Source organism: Eubalaena glacialis, chromosome 12, assembly GCF_028564815.1.
Source record: "Eubalaena glacialis isolate mEubGla1 chromosome 12, mEubGla1.1.hap2.+ XY, whole genome shotgun sequence".
NCBI classification, from domain to species: domain Eukaryota; kingdom Metazoa; phylum Chordata; class Mammalia; order Artiodactyla; family Balaenidae; genus Eubalaena; species Eubalaena glacialis.
Window position 1 is genome coordinate 20,633,267 of NC_083727.1, and position 24,594 is coordinate 20,657,860.

At 36.9% G+C, this 24,594-nt stretch overlaps 1 protein-coding gene across 8 annotated transcripts in view; it reads right to left on the minus strand.

The window, feature by feature from the left end:
• The window catches only part of UTRN (utrophin), a 519,047-nt gene that overhangs the window by 106,730 nt on the left and 387,723 nt on the right, over positions 1-24,594 (minus strand). For all 8 annotated transcript variants that reach the window (XM_061207128.1, XM_061207126.1, XM_061207127.1 and 5 more), the window contains 2 exons: positions 19,882-20,011; positions 4,724-4,992 (listed from right to left, as the gene is read on the minus strand). In XM_061207128.1, coding sequence (XP_061063111.1) covers positions 4,724-4,992; positions 19,882-20,011 — 399 coding nt within the window. The remainder of the gene's footprint in view (positions 1-4,723; positions 4,993-19,881; positions 20,012-24,594) is intronic.

Genomic DNA, 24,594 nt, shown 5'->3' on the forward strand with positions numbered 1-24,594 from the left:
CTTCTTGAGAATGGACAATCTCCAGTACTCAGCACAAAGTTTGCAATACAAGAAGGGCAGAATCCATTTCTAATGATGAAGGCTCAAAAAATGGTACTTGAGGCAAGATTAAGCCAATATGGAATTGGGAACAGAACTGGGATATTAAAAGAGAACAGCACAGTTTTAACTCTTTGGTGTGTCAAAAATTAATCATGTACCAAACTTACAGGTATTAGGTGTTATCAACATACTATTAGCATCAGCTCTCAAGTTTCAGCATTTCTATAATCTCCACCCCTTAAGAGACTAGGCCTATGTCTATGAGCTCCCTTTCTTCTCTTTCATCACTCCAAGTTTAGCTAATGAATAATAGGTATCAAAGTGCTTTGAAGGCTATAAAGTTTTATTAAAACACTACAATATTAATTTGACTTCCTCCTTATGCTTATAAAAAGAAAACCTCTCTAACCACTTCCCAGTTCCCCCTTTTATAACATGTAAAGGCTAGAAATAATCATTATGGTTGGTAAACATCAAAATAATATTAAGAATATGACCTTACTTTTAAAAAGAAAATTAATTTTAGGTAAATCTGAGAATATGTTTCAGCATTTCAAAATTCTTGAATATGTCCAAAAACCACGAGGAAGGTCAAGCTGGAGAGTCAGAAGAACAGATCTGGAGCCCAGAGACAGAGTGAAAGATATGGACTTTGGGGGTAACTGTGTAAATGACACCCGAAACAGTGAGCATGGAAGTCAACGTACAGAAAGAAATATCACTAGAACCCTGAAGACACCAGCATTTCAAAGTCAGGCCTGGAGATGGACATTTGGGATTCAGCTGTAAATAAATGATGCCTGAGGTTGCGGGGTTAGGTAAATTACTCTGTAATATAGCATAAAGCAAAAAAAAAAAAAAATTAAGAATCAGGTAGAAGAAGGGAAGCCCATGAAGATGTGAAAATTGCTGCAGCATGGAAGGAATTCAGAGTTGTGATAGTTTTTCTCCATGACTGCAGATGCTGGTCTTTCATGGATGACAGAATGTGTACAAATAAACGGATTCACAAATACAGTTCAATGAGAAAAGCAGATATATGATAACAGAGACATTATAGGTCTAAAGAATTCATAATTAATATAGAAGCATGGGACAGAGAGAGGGGTGGGAAAAGAGAATTTTTCAGTCTGGACTTTGAAAAGACCTGAATGCCCTCAGATTCAGTTTGAGACCAATTACAGAACTCAAATCTTTCAAGGTTTCTTCAGTTATGACTTTACATCATACACTAATAATCAGCTTTTAAAATCTTTGTATTTTGAAGGTATTAACGATTAAAAATGAAATGCTAGAAAATATTCTCAGATTTATATAATTTTAAATAATAACCAGTTTTATTTCAAAAGATGGTGACAGTTTTTTAAAAATTATAACTTCAAGACAGATTTTTTTTAATCTTATAGAAGAAATTTTTTTTCCCCTCTATAAAAATAATGCTTTTTCTCTTACAAGCCACAGGTAAAACCATTAAAAGTCCTTAGACAGGGCTTCCGTGGTGGTTCGGTGGTTAAGAATCTGCCTGCCAATGCAGGGGACACGGGATAGAGCCCTGGTCCGGGAAGATCCCACATGCCGCGGAGCAACTAAACCCGTGCGCCACAACTACTGAGCCTGCGCTCTATAGCCCGTGCGCCACAACTACTGAAGCCCGCACGCCCAGAGCCCGTGCGCCGCAACAAGAGAAGCCACCGCAATGAGAAGCCCGCGCATGGCAACGAAGAGTAGCCCTCGCTCATTGCAACCAGAGAAAAGCCTGTGCGCAGCAACAAAGACCCAACGCAGGCAAAAATAAAATTAATTAATTAATTAATTAAATAATAAAATAAAAGTCCTTAGACAAACAATGCATTTTAGGTTTAATTTTGTTTTTATGGTCCAGTGTTTTATGGTAATGAGGAATCTTTCTATTAAGAAAGTTTATCTTTTGGTTTTTAAGAGCTCCAAATTAAGGGGCTTTCTAAATTAAAGCAAATTTTAAAATGGTTTCAGATCTGTTGTATGTTCTGGTATAAAGAACCAATTTATCACGTTTTGGCTGCACTTTCCTATAGGAGAATAAAAATCTATGCGGTTTTCTTTGCTATGAAAGGAGAAACATCTGTTAGTGTTAAAGGTGCTGACCGGCAGCCCGTTGGCAGATGTGAATCCCAGCCCTTCTCCTGTCAGAGGTGTGTATTCTGCAAATAAGAATGATTAAGGATAATTTTAGGAAGTTAAAATTATTTGATTACCCTAAAAGATTTTGTTTTCCAGTTTTCACCTGCCTATAGCTTCACTGGGATTGGGGTATACTTTAGAGCACATGTAAAACACCCCGGACTTTGCGTCAATTTTACTTGGTTTAAAGAGACTTGGGTTTTATTTTCTTTTTTCCTAATAAGATGTTAAAATATCTTAATCCACAGTTTATTACTTTGTCTTAAATATTAGCTGTATTTTTCCTAGCTTTCCCACATAAGCAAAAATTTAAACAGAAGGATTTGGATGCAGAGATGTGTAATTTCTTCAATCAAATGGGATTAACAACTCCCAAATTTTTAGTCCAGATATAACTTCATTTTTCCCTCAACACTAGTCATCCTGTATTAAAAACTGATGCTTTCAAATTCAAATGGGTAAATTCTTGCTCCAACCAAGAGGCATTTTTGCAAACCAATAGAACATACATTTTGTAAACCATTGGCTTAAAGATTTTCAGTGTTTAAAAATCATCTTTTAAAATACAAGAAGTGTGCAACGTCCAAAGAACCTATCCTAAAAGGTTTTATTTTCAGTTTGTTATTTTAACTCAGATTCAATTATGGAAAAGTTTTTTGGATACTACAGTCACAGGAAGAAGCCTACTTAATTCACAGGGTCACTGGAAACATGTATATTTACAATGAAAGATGGCACCCCAATACTCTTTCAGTAATAAAAATTTTTGGTTGAAAATTTAATACGTAGCTTTTAAAGATTCAAATTCAAGTAGCTGATCAAAGTTAAGCTTAATTACATTATTATGAATGAGGTCTCTACAATGAAAGAGAAGAGCAAGAAAGAAATCATGAAAACTCCACCACTTCCTAGCTGTGTGGGCTTGAGCAGTATCTGCAATGTCATCATTTGTAAAATGGACATAATAATAATACTTATCTTGATGGGTTGCTGGGAGGATTAAAAGAGATACCAATGTAAACTGGCTAAGAACAGTTCTTGGCACACAGTAAGCATCAGTAAATGCTATCTATTATTATTATTCCTATGTCTACACATATATTTATTTACTGATGTAATTTGCCTGAGTAGAATTCAGTTAATTTCCTAGACCTTTCTTCTCTTTTCCTATTCAGCCACAGGCGAAACAAAGGGATAGTATTATCCAATATCTGTGCACAAAAGATGTATATCTTTTGCAATAAAAATTCCATTCATGATATTGATATTGTCAGCCTGATTTTTCATCCGTTTATCCTTTGATTTGATTCATGACTACCTAGTATATAGTTTACTATGCTACTAAAAACCTAATACACTCTAAATCTGTTATTTGTGTCTTTTATTGCCTAAATTCCATTAACTGCTTTTCTGGATATGTTCTACAATACGGGAGCCAAAGGGAATCTAGACCAGAGGTCTAACATCCTTAACTTTGGGCAATACCTGATTACAAACAGAATTTATAGCTAAACTAATTCTTCATTACATACTCAGACAATAAGATATAATTAGCAGATAAGAACTCCCAGGAAAACAGTATACTTTTGATTAAACTTCTAAATCCAATCACCGATTTAAAAAGGAACCTGCCAGACTACACCATGTGGATGCCATTCTGTAAGATCCAGGCTGTGAGAAACACTGTCAAAGAAACAATTCAGTTTCTTCAACAAATACATTGCAAAGAAAACAAACAAAAGATAAATGGGAAATCTGGAGATTAAAAGGGACTTTAAAATATTCTTACAGGGACTTCCCTGGTGGCGCAGTGGTTAAGAATCTGCCTGCCAGTGCAGGGGACACGGGTTCGAGCCCTGGTCCAGAAGATCCCACATGCCGTGGAGCAACTAAGCCCCTGTGCAACAACTACTGGGCCTGCGTTCTAGAGCCCACGAGCCACAACTACTGAGCCCATGCGCCACAACTACTGAAGCCCACGCGCTCAGAGCCCGTGCTCCGCAACAAGAGAAGCCATTGCAACGAGAAGCACGCGCACCGCAAGGAAGAGTAGCCCCCCTCACCACAACTAGAGGAAGCCCGCGCGCAGCAACAAAGACCCAACGCAGCCAAAAAAAAAAAAAAAAAAAAAAAAGACCCAACTTCAGTAATATAATTAAAGGTCCTCTGCTGTATTATTAAAAAATTTAAAAAAAAAACTCAACAAAAACAGGTAAAACTAACCTATATTGTTTAGGGATGCACAGCTGGGTGAAAACGTATAAAGAAAAGTAAAAGTAAATTATTGTAAAAGTCACCTTAGTCGTTATTTGGCGGGGATGGGGGTTCTGATGGTGAGGGGCATATGGAAAAGATCTATCATGTCTGGAAAAGTTCTATATTCTGATTTTGGTGGAGGTCGTAACAGTGTTGGCATTATAACAATCCCTCATAACAGTTTATATATGTGGCTCTCCTTATTTGTGTTATATTTAACAATAAAGGATTTCTTAAATCCTTTATCTGAGGCAGGGATGCTGACCATGGTTTTCTCAATGTGGTCCTGCAGCGAGTCGATGAGCAAGTCTCCCACAGGCTTCCAGCCATTCCGCACGGCCTCCGCCTCCTTCAGGTCAGCATCCAGGTCATCCATCGCTCCCTGCAGGTCTCTGAGCTTCTCCAACGCCTTGTCCACTTGCTTTTGCCAATTGCTAGTAACAGCATTTAGACTTTCCCACTTCTCTTTGACTTCAGAAGACTGCTTACGCATGGCTTTGGCAATCTTTTGGGCTCTCTCCTCAGGAGTCAATTCTGTGATTAAAAAGAAAGAATATTTGGACACTTGATCAACTCTACATTCTTAGAGCCAAGTGTGAATCACCTTTTGAAGGGTTGCTACCAGCATACACTAGCCAGGGTAAGAAAAACTGTTTCCATACTTCCTCCACTAATCCCTACTACTTCTCCAAAGAAGAAAAGAGCTACTCAGAGTAAAAGTGGCCCAGTGGTTTTGGTGACTTCTGAATTTTAATGTATTTGCAAACCTTGAAATGTAACAAGATAACTCAAGAAATAAAACAATTTTTCTTTAACATAAATTAATTACATAAAATCCAAAGACAGCTTTTCATTAGTTTCTCTTTGTCCTCAGAGAAATGGGAATGATAATTGGGAGAGAAATAGCTTTAAGTCATGGGGAGAAACTCTGAAAAAATAAGATTAATTTATCGTGTTACAAAAAAATACAACTGAAGACAAATAACATATCTTAGGTACTTCATCATCACTGAATCTTTAATACAAGGCATTCTTTGTAGCCCAGAAGTGTAGCACGTCCACAAATATTTCAACAAGAAGATAGCAAGGCTTCAAGGACCACTCTAAATATTTAATAGAGCAAGAGGGCTTCCAGAATGTCTGAAATAAAGTAGACTTTTCAGACAGGAAAGGGCAGGCATAATGCAAGATGCTGCCACAGGACAGGGGCAGGAAGAAAGAGTAAGAGTCTAGAAGACAAGCAAAGGGAACGGACAGAAGTCAAAGTCAAGCTGAAAGCCAAGGGTCAGAAATATAGTGATGAGAAGCTGGCAAGACAAGGGCAGGGGAACTTGATGGTCATAGAGCAGACACTCTCAAAACAGGTTAAATAGATCCCCAGCTAAACACTCCTGGGCCTCACTACCCTCAACACCCCAGGATGCCTCCTTTCCTCTCTAGCTGGTTTGATGGTTGTCCTAAGTGTCCCCTGGACAATAGAGAGGCAAGTCAGAAACATACAGTCAAGGTAAACTGTACATTAATTTAAGATAGAAGTGCATATTCTTCTTTGTGATAACATCCCATCTTTTAGTATCAATCACATTAGCAACATCCACTTCCCCTCAAAACATTCCAAACCATTCATAAAATGCACTGAAGTTCATCAAACTTCTGGTAAGATGAAATTCATGGTAAGATGAACTGAAGCAAGCTCTCCTAAACTGTAACTTTCCTACGCAACATAAATTTGTCTGCCTGTCTTTATTTAAATATTATTTAAAAGTCAAAGGGACAGAACATTTAGTTTTATCTAAGTTTCCAGAAATTTCGAGACCTCAATATTTAGATGAAAGCAGCTATAATAAATCTCTGGGAACTACATGGATGATGAAGAGTTTAGCAACCACAGAACTCCGAGTGTGCTGCTGAAAGGCTGTGAGGCTACACAGAAACATGACCAATCCCCTGTCAGCTGAATTGATTACAAGAAGAGACAATGTTATGATAAGTAGATAGGTTGAGCATACCAGTAAAAGATAAATAAGGAAAATAAGTGAGTTAGAGACCCAGCTTCAAGGAATGTTTAGGCTCAGATACAGTCCAGTACAACGGTGATGGGAGGGAGTCGAGAATCCTGGAAAAAAGCCCTAAAACTTATAATATGTCAGGATTTCAAGTTTAGGAAACTTAGAAAAAGCTTTGTAAGGAAAGGTACATCATTAAAAGGGCAACTTTATTTAAATCCTTAAGCCTTCAAGATTTTTTAATAAAATGAAAAATATGTAATACTAATACGATCCATATTTTATATACATATACCATGCTCTGTGTAAGGTGAAAAAAATCATCCTTAGCCTGATAAGAAAGGGAGTTGATAATTTTTATGATGGTAACACCTGTGTTTGTTAATTAGTCACTTCAGCTTTTTCAAAGATATATTTTAAGCACTCATGTTTTACTGACTTTTGTAAAAAAGAAATACAGTGCCAATTTCAGAAGAGACAACTTAATTATGATGATTTTCCTCTGGATAAAGTAAAAACTGTTTCTAAGTCAGTCACTGAATAACCTGGAAGGGAGACATACGGCTTCTTTGTCCTGTGACAAAATACCCAACACTGGCTGTGACTTTTTGTCTTCACTTAATGTAAAATCTTTTGACTGAGCAGTCCTTTTGTACTATTTATAATATAATCCCCACTCAAGCAGCTACTCAGAAGAAAAGTTCTACGTTCAATTCACCATCTGTTTGCCAGAAAGGAAGCATATTAACTAATCACAGAGTCAGAATAAAAAGTGCTTCCTGTTGCAGCAGCAAGCTCAGTTTAATGCATACTTTAAACCAAGAACAGAGCGAAGTAAAAAGCCAAACAAAAACTTTCCAGGATGTTTGTGAAACAGGTAATAAGAAGCAACATGTGAAATCCCAAGTTATGACAGTTTGGGGTAAGAAAATAGAAAAAACAAATTAAAACAGCAAGAGAGCATAAAAGATGAAAATAATAAAGGGATATCCCAACATTAAAAAAAAAATCCTCCTGTTACTTGAAAATCAAAGGACAAAGTTTGCTTCAAATTTTCTGAATGGATACTTTGCAATAAATTTTAAGACCCTCATGCAAGAGTGGAGAATCTTCTGGACCAGTAGTTCTGAATTCTGGTGACATATTAGAAACCACCCTGACAGTTTGACTGTTTGTTTGCTTGTTTGTTTTTAAATGCTGATCGCCAAGGACGAAGTATTAAAAGATCCTGGTTTAGTTGGTCAAAGGTGAAGGGCGGCATGGATAAATTTTAAAAAGCTCTCCAGGTGACCGTAACGTGTTGCCAGAATGGAACACCACCAGCCTACTGGCTTATAAATTGATTTCTCTGGTCACTGCTGTTGAAGCTGGACAGAGTGTTTCCAATCCAGTGAGCTGCTCTGTCATTCCCACGTAGAGCAGGGCACTAACTACTGAAGGTGGGAGAGCAAATGAAGCTCGGTGATAAGAGGGTAATCTAATTTGCATTTGAAAAGGCAGTAATAGAGGCTAATCAAGAGACAGAGGAAACAGCAGGATAAAACCAAGTAAATTCAGGGACAGTTCACAGACCAGAAGCACTTTTCCTAGGTCACTTTCCTACTCCCTGGTGTGTGTGTGTGTGTGTGTGTGTGTGTGTGTGTGTGTGTGTGTGTGTGTGTGTGTGTGTGTGTCTGGGGATGTTTCTGAGAGAGAGTACTTTGTTACACTCTTCATTCTCCCATCACACCTTCTCACTTACCTGGCCAAACTCTGAGGATGGAATTGTATTTAATTTTTATATTTATATTTATATTACATAGTATATATAGTATAATGTGATATGATGTATTATAAATATTAACATATTTACTTTATATTTATATAATTAAAATAGCAATTTTTTTTATTGTGTTACAAAACATTTAAGGAAGAGTAGATAATTATATCTTTAGGAAGATATCTTTACGAAGAAGGAAGAAGAGAGAGGAACAAGGAATGACCAATCCTGAAGTTTTCTTTCTTGTCCGGTGGTTTATATTCTTCAAATACGCAAATTAATTGCACGGCATTTACACCACTCTCTCCTTTCTACCCTGGGGAGAAAGACTCACATGCTTCACTGGAATACAGGTGGAACACGAACCTGGACCAGAAGCAGAGACTAAGACTTGCAATCAGCACTGCTCCCATCCTGCCCTTGGCTCCTAGGTGAGCTAGATGACCTGCTCATCCCAGCTTTATCAAGTGGGAAGCCTATTTTCTCATCTGGGGAAACATTTTACACTAAGGGCCTCTTTTACCTCTGAAATTCAATTATATAAGAAAGGCAAAGCCGCTCTATGTCTCCAAGAAATCTTATAGTAGAGGAAAAAAAAACCCTCCTTTTGTGTGCCTATAATTTTTTTTTACATTTAAAAACATTAAAATATATGTTCCTCCTATGAAATAATGTACAAATCGATTAGAATCAGCCCAGTTATTTTAAATAAAGATTTTCCATATTTATCGTATTTCCTTTCTCTATTACAGAATAGACACATAATCTCCATAGTGACTTTTTAGAGTCTAAAGCCTTATGTCATGCATGTTTGTTCTTTTCATCTTGGTTTTGCAGTACTCAGTCTAGAGACTAGTATGTCCTCAATATATATAATTACTGAATTGAAATTTTCAATTTTCTGAATGGAATTTCCAGCTTTACTCTTTATTGAGAATATTCAACTTCATAATTTTAAGTGGAAATCTTCCCACTTGTTTTTTCTTCCTCCTTTCCAAACCCATGACAGCATTTATATTAAAAAAAAAAAACAACCAAAAAAACCACTTTTTTTTTTTACTGTGAAAGAAAAGGATAAACCTTACAAAGTCATTTCAAGTATGGTAATTCCATCTTATTTGTACTGTTTGCTTATTTTTTACATGTATCTATAATCTTATTGTATTTCATCAAGAGAGGAAGAGGAGATATTAAGACAAACAAGTATAGGAAAAAATTCTCCAGAGTAGCATTTTCACCCCATGGACAATATGGTGCAAGGAAAGACTTGTTCATAGGCCAATTCCAATACTAACTAGTTATATAATCATAGATATATTCCTTATCTCCTTGAACTTCAGTTAATATCTATAAAGCTACTGATACATGCCTGGCACACAGAAAAGCTTCAACAGAGGTTAATTTCTTTCATTTTTAAAATGATTTTGTTACTAAGTCTGGGAGGTTTAGATATCTCTAGAGATTTTCACATAAGCAAACCAAGTTGATTAGCCAACAAGAATTCACAGGAAAAAACAAAGCATTCCTGTAGATCTAGAGACTAGACCTGACTTACTCTCACTCTCCGACTTCATCCCCACTCCATTTTTCTCTCTCTTCTTCGTGACCAAAAGATGCTCCTGATTCAGATAATGCAAAACATATTCTCCTCAAATTTTCTGATTACATGATTAAGATCAACTTAATCTGTCTGAAATGATCAGTGTTGAAGAGGACCCTGCCCACTTCCTATACTGTATGATAACTGGTGACAATTCATTAGGAACCAGATTAAAAGTACACCATCAAGTGCCATCAGCTGATTACTACAATATTTCTAATTATTTTCATCTAATAAATTATAAAGATGACAATAGTAAGAGGCTACCCAAAGTAGATTAACCTGATAATGTGTAGCCTAAATCTTTCAGTAGGAATATGATAAAGATGATAAGGATCCATCCATGCTGCCAACGAACTTGTCAAACACTTAAGGGGAAAAAAAAGATCGTGGACAGATACATTTAGGGAAAAGCAAGAACTCCAAAGTAAAGAGATTTAGGGAACATCTTCCACAGATACCAAAATATAAGGTATTAATGGGGGTTATGGGTAGAGGTGGGATGGATGGAGATAATAGGAATATAGACCACACCATGGAGAGAGATAACCAGCACTTCTGACCAGAAGTCAATCAAGGTTGAGCTAGAGTCTGAATACTTTAATGTTTCACTCTTCCTATAAAGTGGGCCAAAGTAAGTAAACCCAGCACTGAGCTAAGGATGAAGCATGAAGAGACCATTAAGAAGGTTAACCTCCAAGGAAAAAGGTAGGAACAGCAGAAAAGCCATGGAACAGAACTAGCTAAGCCACATGAGATCCATTTTCTGTAATGGAATATTCCCTGAATTTCCTCACACTAATGGCAGTTTTATAATTTATTCAAGTCAGTTTTGAGTGCTGGACAGCAGCAGACAGGTCACTGATGGTCCTGAGAGGGGGGAATAGAAATTGGGAATGTAAGTGCCAGGTGGGCAAGGATATGTTTTGTTCACTGCTGTCTCCCCATATCTAGAATACTACCTGGCACATGGTAGGCATTCAATAAGTACTGGTCAAATGAATAAATAGATCTATGTTCAATATCTTTGTTTTGATAAAAAAAATTTACCTTTAAGATCAAAGGACAGTGCTCTTCAATTAAAGTCTCGCATTTCTGGCCACACCACTGCCCATCTCTCCCCAGGCTGCTTCCCTGAGGAACATAGCCGCTAATGATCCATCAACGTACAAAAGAAGTCCTGGGCTTTCTATTCAAGCTTAGCCATTCTTACGAAAGAAGTTAGGCATGTCTTAGGTTTATGTACTGCCAAAATAAGTGAGAAGTTTAAAGTGGAGAATTTATGCCTTGGCTAGGATTATACTTTTTAAAAGATAGCAAACCCTCCAATTCACTCGTGAAGACTCCAGCTCTCAAGAGGAACAGCAACAACAGGAAAAGAGGAACACACCACACTGAAAGCGTTTAGTCTCCTCCTGTGCTTTATGTTTAGATAAGAGTGACACTCCAGATGTTGATTTCAATAAAATACATACATGTAAATTATTGCCATCTTTTTTTACTAGGCACATGTGATTTATGGATGGCTGTAATGGTGATTAGAGACCATAACAGATAGTAAACAATTAATTTAAAATGCTGTGTCCATCAAACTAACCTTTGTTATCATATAATTCTTCATCAAGAATGTTGATTTATTTAAATTGAATTTCACTATGATGGTATTCATTAGCATGCAAACAAGTTTGTGAAATTTTTATCCAATCAATACGCTTACTCAGCCGGCTCATTATATTTTAGGAAAGTTGAAGACTGGATTCATTACATCCATTCATACATTATGGAACCTTAAAATGGGAAGGATCACACTGGATCTCTGTAGTTAACACTGGAAATGAAAGTAACATTATATTTTTCTGTGTTTTTTCATGCATTATAACTTTACTAATCTAATTTGGACTTAACAAAGCTAATTAAAGTTTGTTAATAACTTAACAAAGCTGGTACCTGACTGTACTGCTGAACTGAATGAATAAGCATTTTCAGAACTCTAATGAAAAACTGATGAGCTCATAAAAGTGCTAACAAAAGATCAAGATGAAAAAAAAAGAATTAATTACATGGGACTGAGTGAACTGATGAGGATGAGTATAATTTTTGTGACTTTCTGGTTGAATTTAAAAAAAGAAAAAATCCCACAAGAACTCAGAGGCAAAGAATATACAAATCAATTTTCACTGCAAAGTAAAGGAGCTGTTACAGTGGAGGATTACTGGACTGAACGTCAATATTATGACATAGTATGAGTGTGTTTCATGTTTGGTAATTGCAATCATTGTTGCTTTTGTTGTGGTCATCCATGTACAATGCTTGGTGTCAGTCTATTTATCTCTTGTAAAAATAAAATACAGTGTGTGTGAAAAAATAAAAATAAAAAAAATAAAAGTAATTAGTATTCAAAAAAAAAAAAAAAACAAAGCTAATTAAATTATTGCCTTGGTCTATAGGCCAGAAAGCAATTATTATTCCTTCAAGTATTTTTATGAAAATTAAAAAGACAAAGTCTAATATTGCCTAAACACCTTCTCCCTTGGTGCTAGGAAATCAGTGAACTGGTATGTCATTCTATTAAGCAGCCTAATATTTCAGAAAAGGAAAAGTAAGAATGAAGGGGAAAGCATATTAATTATTGCATGAAATTTTTATAAGTAGAGGAATATAGAAAGCAAAATCTTATTTTTACTGATTATCTAGAAGTGCTTTGATTATTGGGGTAGTTAAGATAGTATGCTATGATGGTTCAGGGCATCAAGGGTTGTGACAAGCCTGAGTTGGTGTTTCAGCTCTGTCACATGGGTGACAGTAGGCATCCAAACATCTCAAAGTCTCAGTTTCCTCATCTGTCAAATGGGTGGTAACAGTACTCATACCTCAAAGAGTTGTTATGAGAATTAAAGGAAACGGTGCCTGGAACACTGTAGGATGCTGATAAATGTTGATTTGTTGTGAACATCTATGTTGACTAACATTTCTCTCTTCTCCCTTCCTTTTTGGGCATTGATTCCTCCTCCATCTAACATGATGCTTATAAAGGGGGTCTGCCAATCCCAGAAGACCCTGAGCTCCATGTTACTCAAGCTGAGTGAGTTGTTGCTCTCTCCTGGAATGTGCTGGATCTAAAGAAGGGTTTTCCCTCCCTGGTATGTGGTTGTGAGGTATAAGGTCATAGGAAAGCAAAGAAAATGAAAACTTGTGGAGAGAGGCAGAAAGGAAGACATGGAGAAAGGCTCTGACTGCCATTTCGATTCCTGTGGCCAGCTGTGTCCTGGCCCTCACTGTAATTTGGTTACGGGGGCTAATACATTCATCCATGTGCCTACACTTATGGAAGCTGGCTGTCTGTCATTTACAATGAATGGGGTTCTAATTAATAAAGCGGTTATTAGGGAAACAAAAAATGCCCTGGGGAAAAACACCCATGAGTTTTACTACCTAATTACTTAGGTTAGGTTATGTGTAATTTGGCCTCATTTTATGAGATGCAAGGAAATAATTATTGCCATCTTTTTTATGTAACCTTATGTTATACTGAGAATCAGTATAAAAGTAATTTCTAAACTCTATGATAATTTCACCTTTTCACTCATTTAATGATCATGAAATTTTATTTGCACAAGTTTGCTAATACTGGCACAAAATGGACTGACATAGTGGACCGAAAAATGTCATTTATTACTTCTTTGTTGTATCATAAAATATATGAGATTTCACATAGGTGAAAAATACTCCTAATTGGCTTTCTAAAATATTATGAAGCATTTAATAATTAAAAGAAAACAGTATATTCTGAGTTAAAATATTAACTACTACTAAATACACACACAGCTGTCAAAGACCAAAGAGGAAGAACACTAATCCATACATACTTTTTTATCTGAAAGGTTTATTATTAGCCATTAATCACAGGTACAATCGTATACAACTATAAAAAGCTGTGTATGAATAAACAACACACATACACAACTATAGACACTACATACAACTATGAACACACTAAAGCAATAGCTGCTTTTTTTCCCCTCTATCATTTAAATGAAACAAAATACATTAAGTAAGTTCACCAGGCTGAAAAAGAAATAATGTTCAGACAGCCTGCAGTAAAATAATAGTTGTAGTAATAGTAACGCCTTGACTGGAATAAATTTTAAAGAAGACTCAAGGGGAAATTTATAAACAAAAAAAAAGCAATCTTTTTTTGTCTTAAAATTAAAACCTGAGCAGAGGAAAACAGCTTTTCTACACCCACATATACAATCATTTGTATAATTTTCTAAACACTGTTAGAGGTGAAATATCCTATTAAAGTGTTAATTTAGTAATCGATACCATAGCCTCAACTCATAAAATGTGTGTGTGTGTGCATGCACATCTGCATACACACCTGCCTGCATCTGTGTGTGTGGTAGAGAGGGGGACGTAGACATAAGGCTCTAACTCCCCTGTGCAATTTTGACTTTTAACCTAAGCTGCAGGTAACGAACATGTGAGAAGGCACGTGTATTCCCTGACTACCTCAAGAGGTGTTCGGGCTGTCTTGGACATCTACTTTCACTATGCAGCTGTGTGGTTTTCAAAGGAATTCAAATCTGGGACTGAGAACAGCAGGGAGGTTGGGTGAACAAGGAAGAAGCCAAGAAATATTCGTGCAGGGTTAAGACGCTCTAGACACTGAAAGTCAAGAAGGAGCTAGGAGGTCAGTGGCCAGTGAGCAGAGAGAAAGAGAGAGGAGATAAAAATGAAAGGATGAGTTGAAAGCCAGCCAAAAAACCAGGGGTTAAGGAGAGTCACCAACATAGAAGCTTAGTGCTCTGTCCCTCGATCTACCCTACATTAGCTGATGACCTTGGTCGGCACCACAATATTTTCTTAGCCTTTGTATTTTTATTTAAATTTTTTTTAAAAAGGCATACTGTATGATCTGCTCAACTCATTGAGATAGTTAGGAGAAAACAAAAGTGGTTTGAGAAGTACAAATACAAAGAACAATGTGAATAATGATGAGACATTTGTTGTTCCACTGTTCTACTTTTTAACAGATATAAACCAGGTGGTTAAAATCAAATGAGAAACAATTCAACTTCACTAAGAGGAAATGTTATACACTGACATGACACAATTGAAATCCAATTAAGTAGTTCCACATCACTCAAGATAAGGGAACTATTGACAAAGTTGTGAACTGTGTAAAATTTCTGTAATTATTCAGGTAATTTTAGTCCGATTAAAAATTATATTGACTTAATAACCATTTATAAGCGGAATGAGTAATTCTGGGTAGCTGAGTGATCCAGAGAGCTACATTTCATTCATTTAACCTGATTTTTTTTTTACAGTTGCCATTTTGGAAGGAAATTTACTAAAATATAGTATAAACTCCTATGTCTTCTCTTAACTGATTTATATTGTCTTCAAAAATAAACAAACCACAATTCATAGCTTCAGCTTTTCTTTTGTTGTAAAAGGCCCCAAAGACTACTCTGTTTTGTTTTATTTTAGAATCCCCATGTATCCTTTTTATAATTTTCTTTCTCGTCATTGCTGTCAGACTTCTTGAAGTCATTTCTCACTGTCACCCTTTTCCCCTGTCCTGTCATTTCCACCTTGCTACATACCCATAATTCACTGGAAAACAAGTTAAACTAGTTACAACAGTGTCTAAAGTAAGAGTTAATACCTCTGAGAGGGTAGTTTTTCTATGAGCTAATAAGATCTTCGCTTTATTTTCTACATCATATCTATCTTGGCTGCTCAGATAATTGTTCACATTCTTTCAGATTCTCAGTAACTGAGAAAGGTCACTAAGCAAGGGCAGGGCTGAGCTTCAGATACAGATATTAATAATATAGTCAGAGAGATGACAGGGTACCAGGGAGGCAAGGAGGAGAGCTGGGAGAGGAATGGGTCCAGTAAGAAACAAAGCCTGCAGTGAGTGGGACAGAATGAGCAGGGGCTGGGCAGGCAAAGGAGGAAGGAGTTGGAGATCAGGTAGGAGGGACCTATGGGCAGAAAAAAACCAGAATGGACAAGAGAATAAAGTTAAGAAGACCATTACCTGCAGAACACCATGAGACGCTGGTGGGTGTCAAACGGACATTAGTTTGGAGCAGAGAGAGGCATGAGATGCTGCCGCACTGGAAAACTGAGGCCACATCACTGTGCAGCCTTGTATGGCAGGTAAAGGAGCTCAGATCCCATGTCAGTGACTACCAGTGGTTTTTAAATGCCAGTTTTGTGTTTTAGGTGTATCCCTGTAGCATCTATTTATGTTGATGCAGGGATACCAATTAAGAAAGTACTGCGAAGCAACCTAAATGCCCATCGATAAGAAGATGTGGCACATATATACAATGGAATATTACTCAGCCATAACAAGGAACGAAATTGGGTCATTTGTAGAGACGTGGATGGATCTAGAGACTGTCATACAGAGTGAAATAAGTCAGAAAGAGAAAAACAAATATCGTATATTAACGCATATATGTGGAACCTAAAAAAATGGTACGGATGAACCGGTTTGCAGGGCAGAAATAGAGACACAGATGTACAGAACAAACGTATGGACACCAAGGGGCGAAAGTGGAGGGGGATGGTGGTGATGGTGTGATGAATTGGGAGATTGGGATTGACATATATACACTAATATGTATAAAATGGATAACTAATAAGAACCTGCTGTATAAAAAAAATGAATAAAATTAAAAATTAAAAAAAAAAGATGTACACACACACAAAAAAAGTACTGTGGGAACTCCCTGACGGTCCAGTGGTTAGGACTCCACACTTTCACTGCCAAGGGCGTGAGTTCAATCACTAGTCAGGGAACTAAGATCCCACAAGTCACGCAACGTGGCAAAAAAAAAAAAAAAAAAAGAAAGTACTGAAAAGTCCTAGCAAAAGATGGTAAGGGGCTGAAATAGGGGAGTTAATATTAGCAATGATTTTTAAATGTTTAAAATATACATACTTGAAAGTTGCTAGGAGAGTAGATCTTAAAAGTTCTCATCACAAGGGAAAAAAATTGTAATTATGTGAGGTGATAGATGTTAACTAGACTTACTGTGGTGATCATTTCACAATATATACAAATACCAAATTATTATGTTGTACACCTTAAACTTGTACAATGTTATGTCAATTATATCTCAGTAAAACTGGGGGAAAAAAGAAAATATCTAGCAGAGCATACCTGATAAAATTCTTTGTCAGCAACTGATCACTTGGTTGAAATAATTAGTTTGCTTGTTTTCAACAGCATTTATCAATTAAAAGATGCCTGAGAGCAACTCATCCTGTGCTATGCAGTAATAAAATAAAACTCCATAAGCTATCATAAAATGCATAGATACACATATGACACTATAAGATAATTGATAACAGAAAAAAAAGGAGCCAGGAGAAAAGGCTTTGGGAGAGAAAAATCATGGCAAGAAGTATTTTCTGGAATAGTTACTTAAAAACAAAGAGATGGATTCACCTTGGTGTGTCCTTTGGCACATTACACATAGCATACTCAATAAATGCTTATTAAATAGAACCAAAAAATCATTATACAATTTCTCCCTGCTCTAGTCCCTCCAATATTGAGTACTTTGAGTAGCATCACACAAGATAACTAATGTTCAAACACTATTACTGATAACAGTTGTTCGTAAGTCATGGTAAACAACAAAGTATAAAAGCTATTACGGATCATTTTCTTTTATTTACTTTTAACAAGAGGTAAAGTCAGCCAACATTACACAAAATAATATCAGGAAAGGAGAAAGGGTGAAAATTGCTAATTGTAAAAAAAACAGGCAAAAAAACCACTCCAAAACAAAAAAAAATCATAAAGTTAAATTGACATGACTTTTTTTCTTGCCTCCCAAATATAGTATATGAAAATAGGTCTTAAAAATGTCCTGATGTAACAGCAAAATAAGGACTCAAAAGCAATATGTTTTTACCCTTTAAACTGACTAACCACTGAGGAAGAAAATTTATAGCAAAGTGAAACTCTAGTGATATAACACTTTTTTACTGCTATGAAATAGCTTATTATAAAAACGTTTCCTCCATTCTCTGAAAAGTACTGGGGAAGCAAGGAGATGAGACAAGCAGATTTAAGGTAGACTTTAAATTGGATAAGGTGAGACAGGTGAACTTCTTATTTTTCTTCCAAGCTTAAAAAACAAAAACCCAGGCTTCCCTGGTGGCGCAGTGGTCGAGAATCCGCCTGCCAATGCAAGGGACACGGGTTTGAGCCCTGGTCCGGGAAGATCCCACATGCCACGGAGCAACTAAGCCCGTGCACCACAACTACCGAGCCTGTGCTCTAGAGGCCGTGTGCCACAACTACTGAACCCACGAGCCACAACTACTGAAGCCTGTGCACCTAGAGCCCGTGCTCCGCAGCAAGAGAAGCCACTGCAATGAGAAGCCTGCACACCACAACGAAGAGTAGCCCCCGCTCGCAGCAACTAGAGAAAGCCCGTGTGCAGCAGCGAAGACCCAACGCAGCCAGAAATAAAAAACAAACAAACAAACAAACAAAAAAAAACAAAAACCCAGTGAAATAGCGCCTTCTTCGTGCTGTATTTAAGTCGAAATGCTCTGTCCAACTTTCCAGGGCCTTGTAATCTGCACCAGACAGCACGTACAAGCTCCTCACTCCTACGTCCTGTCCAGGCACAGCCCCTGACCCCACCTCCCCCGCCCCAGCTCTGCTGACTTCCCCTGACACACAGCCGCTCTGCTCCCCACTCTGGGCTGCTGCTTCCAACGATCCTGTCCCAGCTAATCGCTTCCTACCCACACCCCCGAGTGTGCTCAGCATACAAGTCATTCAACCACCTGCTATGTAGCTGTGTGCATGTTGTGGGCATACATATGTCCGTGTGTGTATATAATACATATATAATTCAGAAGGCATAATTCTCCAAAGATAGAAGTAACAATCATGAGTGATGTGCAGACTGAGAGAGGCGGAGACTCAACAATGACTTAGGTCCCCGGTAGGCTGACTAGAAAAACAGTGATACTGCCAGCAGAAAATAAAAACCAACGCTGGAAGAGATGGTAAGTATGCTGTGTGTGTCTCTGTACACACACACACACACAACGGGTCAAGAAAATCATGATCCTGATGGGAAATTTATTCCAATTGAAGTAGAGCTTCCCTGAGAAAGGCTGAGGAGGAAAATGGCTACTTTCCAAATGTCTGATCCAGTTCCAGCTACAGTCAAAGCATTTTCCAACTGTACTTCCCTTACAAGTAATAAATGCTCATGAACTACACTGCTGGACATAGCATGAGGCAGTCTTTCAGGTCTGCTTTTACTATGGAAAGTGAATGATGAGAAAATATTTTGAATGGCATGTTTATTTTTTAAAATGCATCAGAATGCTTTTATGCCAAAAGTGAAAAATCAAAATAAAGATATGTGTTGGCCCCCAAATTCATCTCTTAAAACTACTATGTGATTTATTACTATCTGCTAGTAAGGTAGATACTGTTTCAGTTTTAAGCCAAAGTACATAAATAATATAGGTTGTTATGTTTAAATTAAAGAAATTCTGTTGTCTGCTTGTAAAAGAAAGGGGCTTTCGTGTCTTATTTAAAAAAGTAATCTTGAAAAAGAGAAGTTAAATAATCTTACTTTGTAGATATTTAAATAATTTATGTTTACTCTTGTATTTTAAATATTCTTCTACTTACAATTATTTATCATGTACTTTAAATATAAGAAATATAAATTTTTATTTCTTAAAGAAATTATTTTTAGTTACACTATTCTTTTTAACAAAGTATTTTTCTGCAGTTAATTCCCCTTCAAAATAATGATACTGAAGTATACAGCCATTTTATTTTTTAATTTAAGAATCTAAATATTTGTTTAAAATGACATATTTGACTAAAGTAATACTTAAAAGAGAAATTTTAATACTAGATCCTGAAATTCTGTAAGAAATTTTAAAATATCAGGTCCTGATATGCTGTAAGAAAATTCTCTTGTTGATTCTGGTGTTTTGTTCTCCTCACGTGTGTTTTTATGATGTACTAAAGAAATCAGTCTCACCTGTTTTTGATTGTAGGTTTCTTCTTGGTTCTTCAGGGGCCTCAATTGGTTGATCAGCCAGGAAAACTCGAGCTTGGTCTATAGCATTCAGGACAGAATACTCTTTCTCCTTTAACTCACGTCTCAGTGCCTTTGCAAAGAGAAGCAAAAGTTGAATTTGTAACGTTATGTGTTCAAGTCATGGAACATCTTCAATTAGACCACTTCTGATCACACTTGTCAAGGGAATGTCTAATCACCAGCATGTTAGCGAGATTAGAAGTAAAAATGTAAATTTTACGCATATGAATGATGAAACATGAATAAAGGCAAAAAGATGATTCCTGTAGAACTTATATGAAAAAAACCCATCAGAACCTCCAAAATTTACAATATTCACCTAAGGGAAATTGCTACAGTATATTTGATCTTACACAAAATGTACTTTTAGGGTTATCACTACCATCAGACTGCTAAATCTAAGATACTTTTTCTTATAAGACTGACTGACCAAAAAAATTACATCCAGTGGTAGAGATAGAGGCGATTTCACAAGTAGTAATGAGATCCTCAGAAGTGTTTTACATTCTTTGGAATATATTAAGAAAAAAATTAAGAGATAGAAACAAATTAAAGTACATGAAATCAAAACTAAACCAAAGAGAACACATAAAAGACAGTCTCCAATTATCTTAAAATATATTCCATCTCGCATGCTGAGGCAATTACAATTTTTCCCTTGTGACGTTTTTCATGCAAATATATGTCTCAGAATAGTTTGTCTTTAGCACTTCTGTGGTTTTAAGTAGGGTCAAACTTTCACCTCTGCTCCTGTAAAATGTTTGGTGATTAAGACTTTATTGACTAGGGTTTAAAAACAACAAAACTCGTCCAGTGACTACTGCAAGATAAGAGTAAATGAAGACTTTCTCATGTGCTATTTTAATACTGTAGCTAAATCAAAATTGCTCCTAATATTGTTACCTCTTAAATTATGTACATAAACACCTACTGGCTCTAATATTTTGCTTTTAATACAGTTCCTCGGCAATGCATTATGAAAACTCAACTTTTCATTTTCTAAAATATTACACTCTAATAGTAGTTTAGAATCAACAAAGTCCTTCTGAACATAAGTATTTTCTTAACAGCATTTGATATATGTTGGGATGACGGGGTATTTGGAGGCCATATCCTCATCTTCCACAGTAAATAAAAAGCAAACATTTTTAATTTCTAGAAATATCAGAATAATCTTACATAAAAAACTGAAACTGAACAACAGAAAAACACTGGTAATGAAGTTGAAAGAGACCATCACAGGTGGGGAGGGATGAGAAGGGCAGGCAAGGAGTAGAGAGAAATGGCGTGACAGTGACTGTGTCCTGTGCACCTGAGACTTAACAAATACTGGGTGCTGGAAAGTCATTGAAGAGCTGGACAAGACGGTGGTGATGGTGGGGGGCTGTCAGATATATATTTTTGTTTGTTTATAGTATCATTGTCAGATCTCTGATAGTCATTAAAAAAAACTAGTCTGGGGACTTCCCCAGCCGTCCAGTGATTGGAACTCAGAGCTTCCACTGCAGGGGTCACGGGTTCGAACCCTGGTCAGGGAACTAAGATCCTGCGTGCCACGCGTCATGGCCACAAAAAAAGTCTGAGTCTGAGAGAAAGCCCCACAGGTCTGGAGAACCTATTTTCCTTCCTGACCACACTAAACCCCAGCGCTTCATAAAACAATCCTCTCTGCACAGGGTGTTGGCGGGGGAATGTCTCCTGAACTCCTTGGAGACGCCGAGGTAGGGAAGTAGAGGAGGCAAGCGTGGGCAGGTGGGAACTACGCAGAGAAAGTAAAAATATGGGGCTCGAGCTCTAATGCCAACTCACCACCCAAATATCCTAGAGGACAGCATACATTTAATATCTGTTCATACTCTACTTTGCAAATTTAATTTTGTTATTCAATTTGTTCTATTTCAATTATATTTAATTGCATGTCAGAAATGGGTTTAATTTTCAACAGCACTACACATATAATCATTTCACTGCCCTTTACCTCTCAATTAGACATAAAAGAAAACCAGCATTTCCTAACCACCTGGTGAACATTAATGATAAGATAATTAGACTCCAACAGAGTTGTTTTGTACACAGAGCTACAAAGTGTCATTCAGATTTAGGTTCTAATATCACATGACTTATATTTAGGTGGTCTTAAATGAGTATAACATGATCTAATTGGAATTTTTTTCTATTTTAATGACTTTGTATTTTCATTCAAAACAATTCTGTTCTCAGGCAATAACAAGTATTGGCAAGGATGTGAAGAAGTTGGAACCTTCATACACCGTTGTTGGAATGCTTAAAATGGTGCATCCACTTTGAAAAACAATTTGGAAATGCCTAAAAATGTTAAACACAGTTATCATATGACCCAGCAATACCACTCTTAGGTATATACCTAAGAGAACAAAAAGCATATGTTCACATAAAAACTTGTACATGAATGTTCATAGCAATATTATTCGTAAGAGCCAAAATGTGGACACAACCCAAACACATCCATCAACTGGTGAATGGGGACTTCCCTGGTGGTCCAGTGGTTAAGACTCCACGCTTCCGTTGCAGGGGGCATGGGTTCCATCCCTGGTCAGGGAACTAAGATCCCGCATGCCACACGGTGCGGCCAAAAACAAAAAACAAAAAAAGTCACCATCAACTGGTGAATGGATAAACAAAATGTTGTATATCCACACAATGGAATCTTACTCAGCAACAAAAATGAATGAAATAGTGATACATGTTACAACATGGTTGAATCTTGAAAACATTATGCTAAGTGAAAGAAGCCACACACAAAAACCCATTACTATGAAATGTCCAAATAGGTAAGTGTCTAGAGACAGAAAGTAGATTGGTGACTGCTTAGGGATGGGAGGTTGAGGAAAGAATGTGTACCTGCTCATGGGTCAGGCTTCTTTGGGGGGTAATGAAAATGTTCCAAAACTATCATAGATAGTGATGATGGTGGTACAACTCTGAATACACTAAAAGCCACTGAACTGATCACTTTAATAGAGTGAATTTCATGTTATGTGAATAGTATCTCAATAAAGTTATTAAAATAAAATAATTCTGCTCTTTTTCCCAAAAATGTCCTCTAGGCACTCTGTTTATTTACTAACCTCTCTCCCCCCTCATCTGCAAGGTAAAAGCTCATCTTGTATAAGTAGTATGTTCCCACCTCAGTGTTCCCAGAGCACATCCTATTTCTTTAACACAGTTCATCCTGATATATTGTGACCATGCCTCTGTCCCCTCCATTATACTGTCAGTTCTTCCAGGGTAGGCTCACCTCTTAATCATTCAAAATTCTCAGTGCCTGTCTAGACATATACAGAAAGTACTCAATAAACGCTTGAGGAACAATGAATAAAAGAAGACATGCTTTCAGAATTAAATACTATGTACGATTTTAAATTATGACCAAGCAAAATATACCAAAGTCCCCCAAATCTGATTACTCTAAAATGGAATAATTATTGGATTCCAGTTAGCTCTGGATTATTTGAACTAGTTTGAAAATTATTGGTAAATAATTTTTGATGCAAAGTTAATTTTCCCCTATAATCTAACTCAGCTAGTAAGTACGAAGTATTTCAGTTTGCTGTGGGTCATTATTTTATTAATAGCAAATATCCTTTTCTCTCCCTAAACAAGGAACTGATCTCACTTAAAGGGGTGATACTTCATCTTCCCTCATTTTTCCATATCCTAATTCATGAGGTAACTGCATAGGGCATAGTTTCAAAATGAATGCAGTCATTAGATTGAAGGTAGTAACTGTTATTACTATTGTGTCAAATCCATCTAAAACATATTGGCTTAAAACAACGACAATTTATTTTTCATGATTCTGTGGACTGGCAATTTGACCAGCTCTTCTGCTACTGCCATGGGGGATTACTCCTAAGGCTGTAATCATCCGTGACTTGAATGGGAATAGAAGTCCGAGATGGTCTCACTCACATGTCTGGAAATTACTGCTGGCTATTAGCTAGAGCACCTCGGTTTCCCTCTATATGGTCTCGAATTGTCCAATAGGCTGGACTGGGTTTCTTCAACATGATGATTGGTGTTCCCAAAGGGCAGAGTGAAAACTGCAAGATCTTTTGAGGCATTAGCTCTACAATAGCTCTGTCCAAATAAAACTTTCTATAATGATGGAAATGTTCTACAACTATGCAGGTCAATATGGCAACACTAGCTGGGTGTTGGTATTTGGTATGTACCTGAAATATGACTGGTACAACTAAGGAACTGAATTTTAAATTTTATCTAATTGTAATCGATTTAAATTAAATAGAAGTGGTCACATGTGGCAAGGGTTCGCGTATTAGACAGCACAGCTCTAAGAATCTGCACATCACTTCCACCACATTCTATCATTTGAAGCAAGTCATAAGGCCAGCACAGATTCAAGAGAATGGAAAAATATAGTTCATCTCTTGATGAAGGGAACCACAATGTCCCTTTGCATGGAGTTTTGGACATAGAGAGCAAGTTTCATTATTTTAGCAATCGGCCACACAGGATAAGGGGGAAAGGGAGGGTTGGGTGGGTAATATTGCCCCATGGACTTGGTAATATTTTATATAAGTTCTCATGAAGGCATCTCAAAACAGTGATCTTTGAAGAAAGAGCTGAAGGAAGTGAGGGAGCCAGCCATAA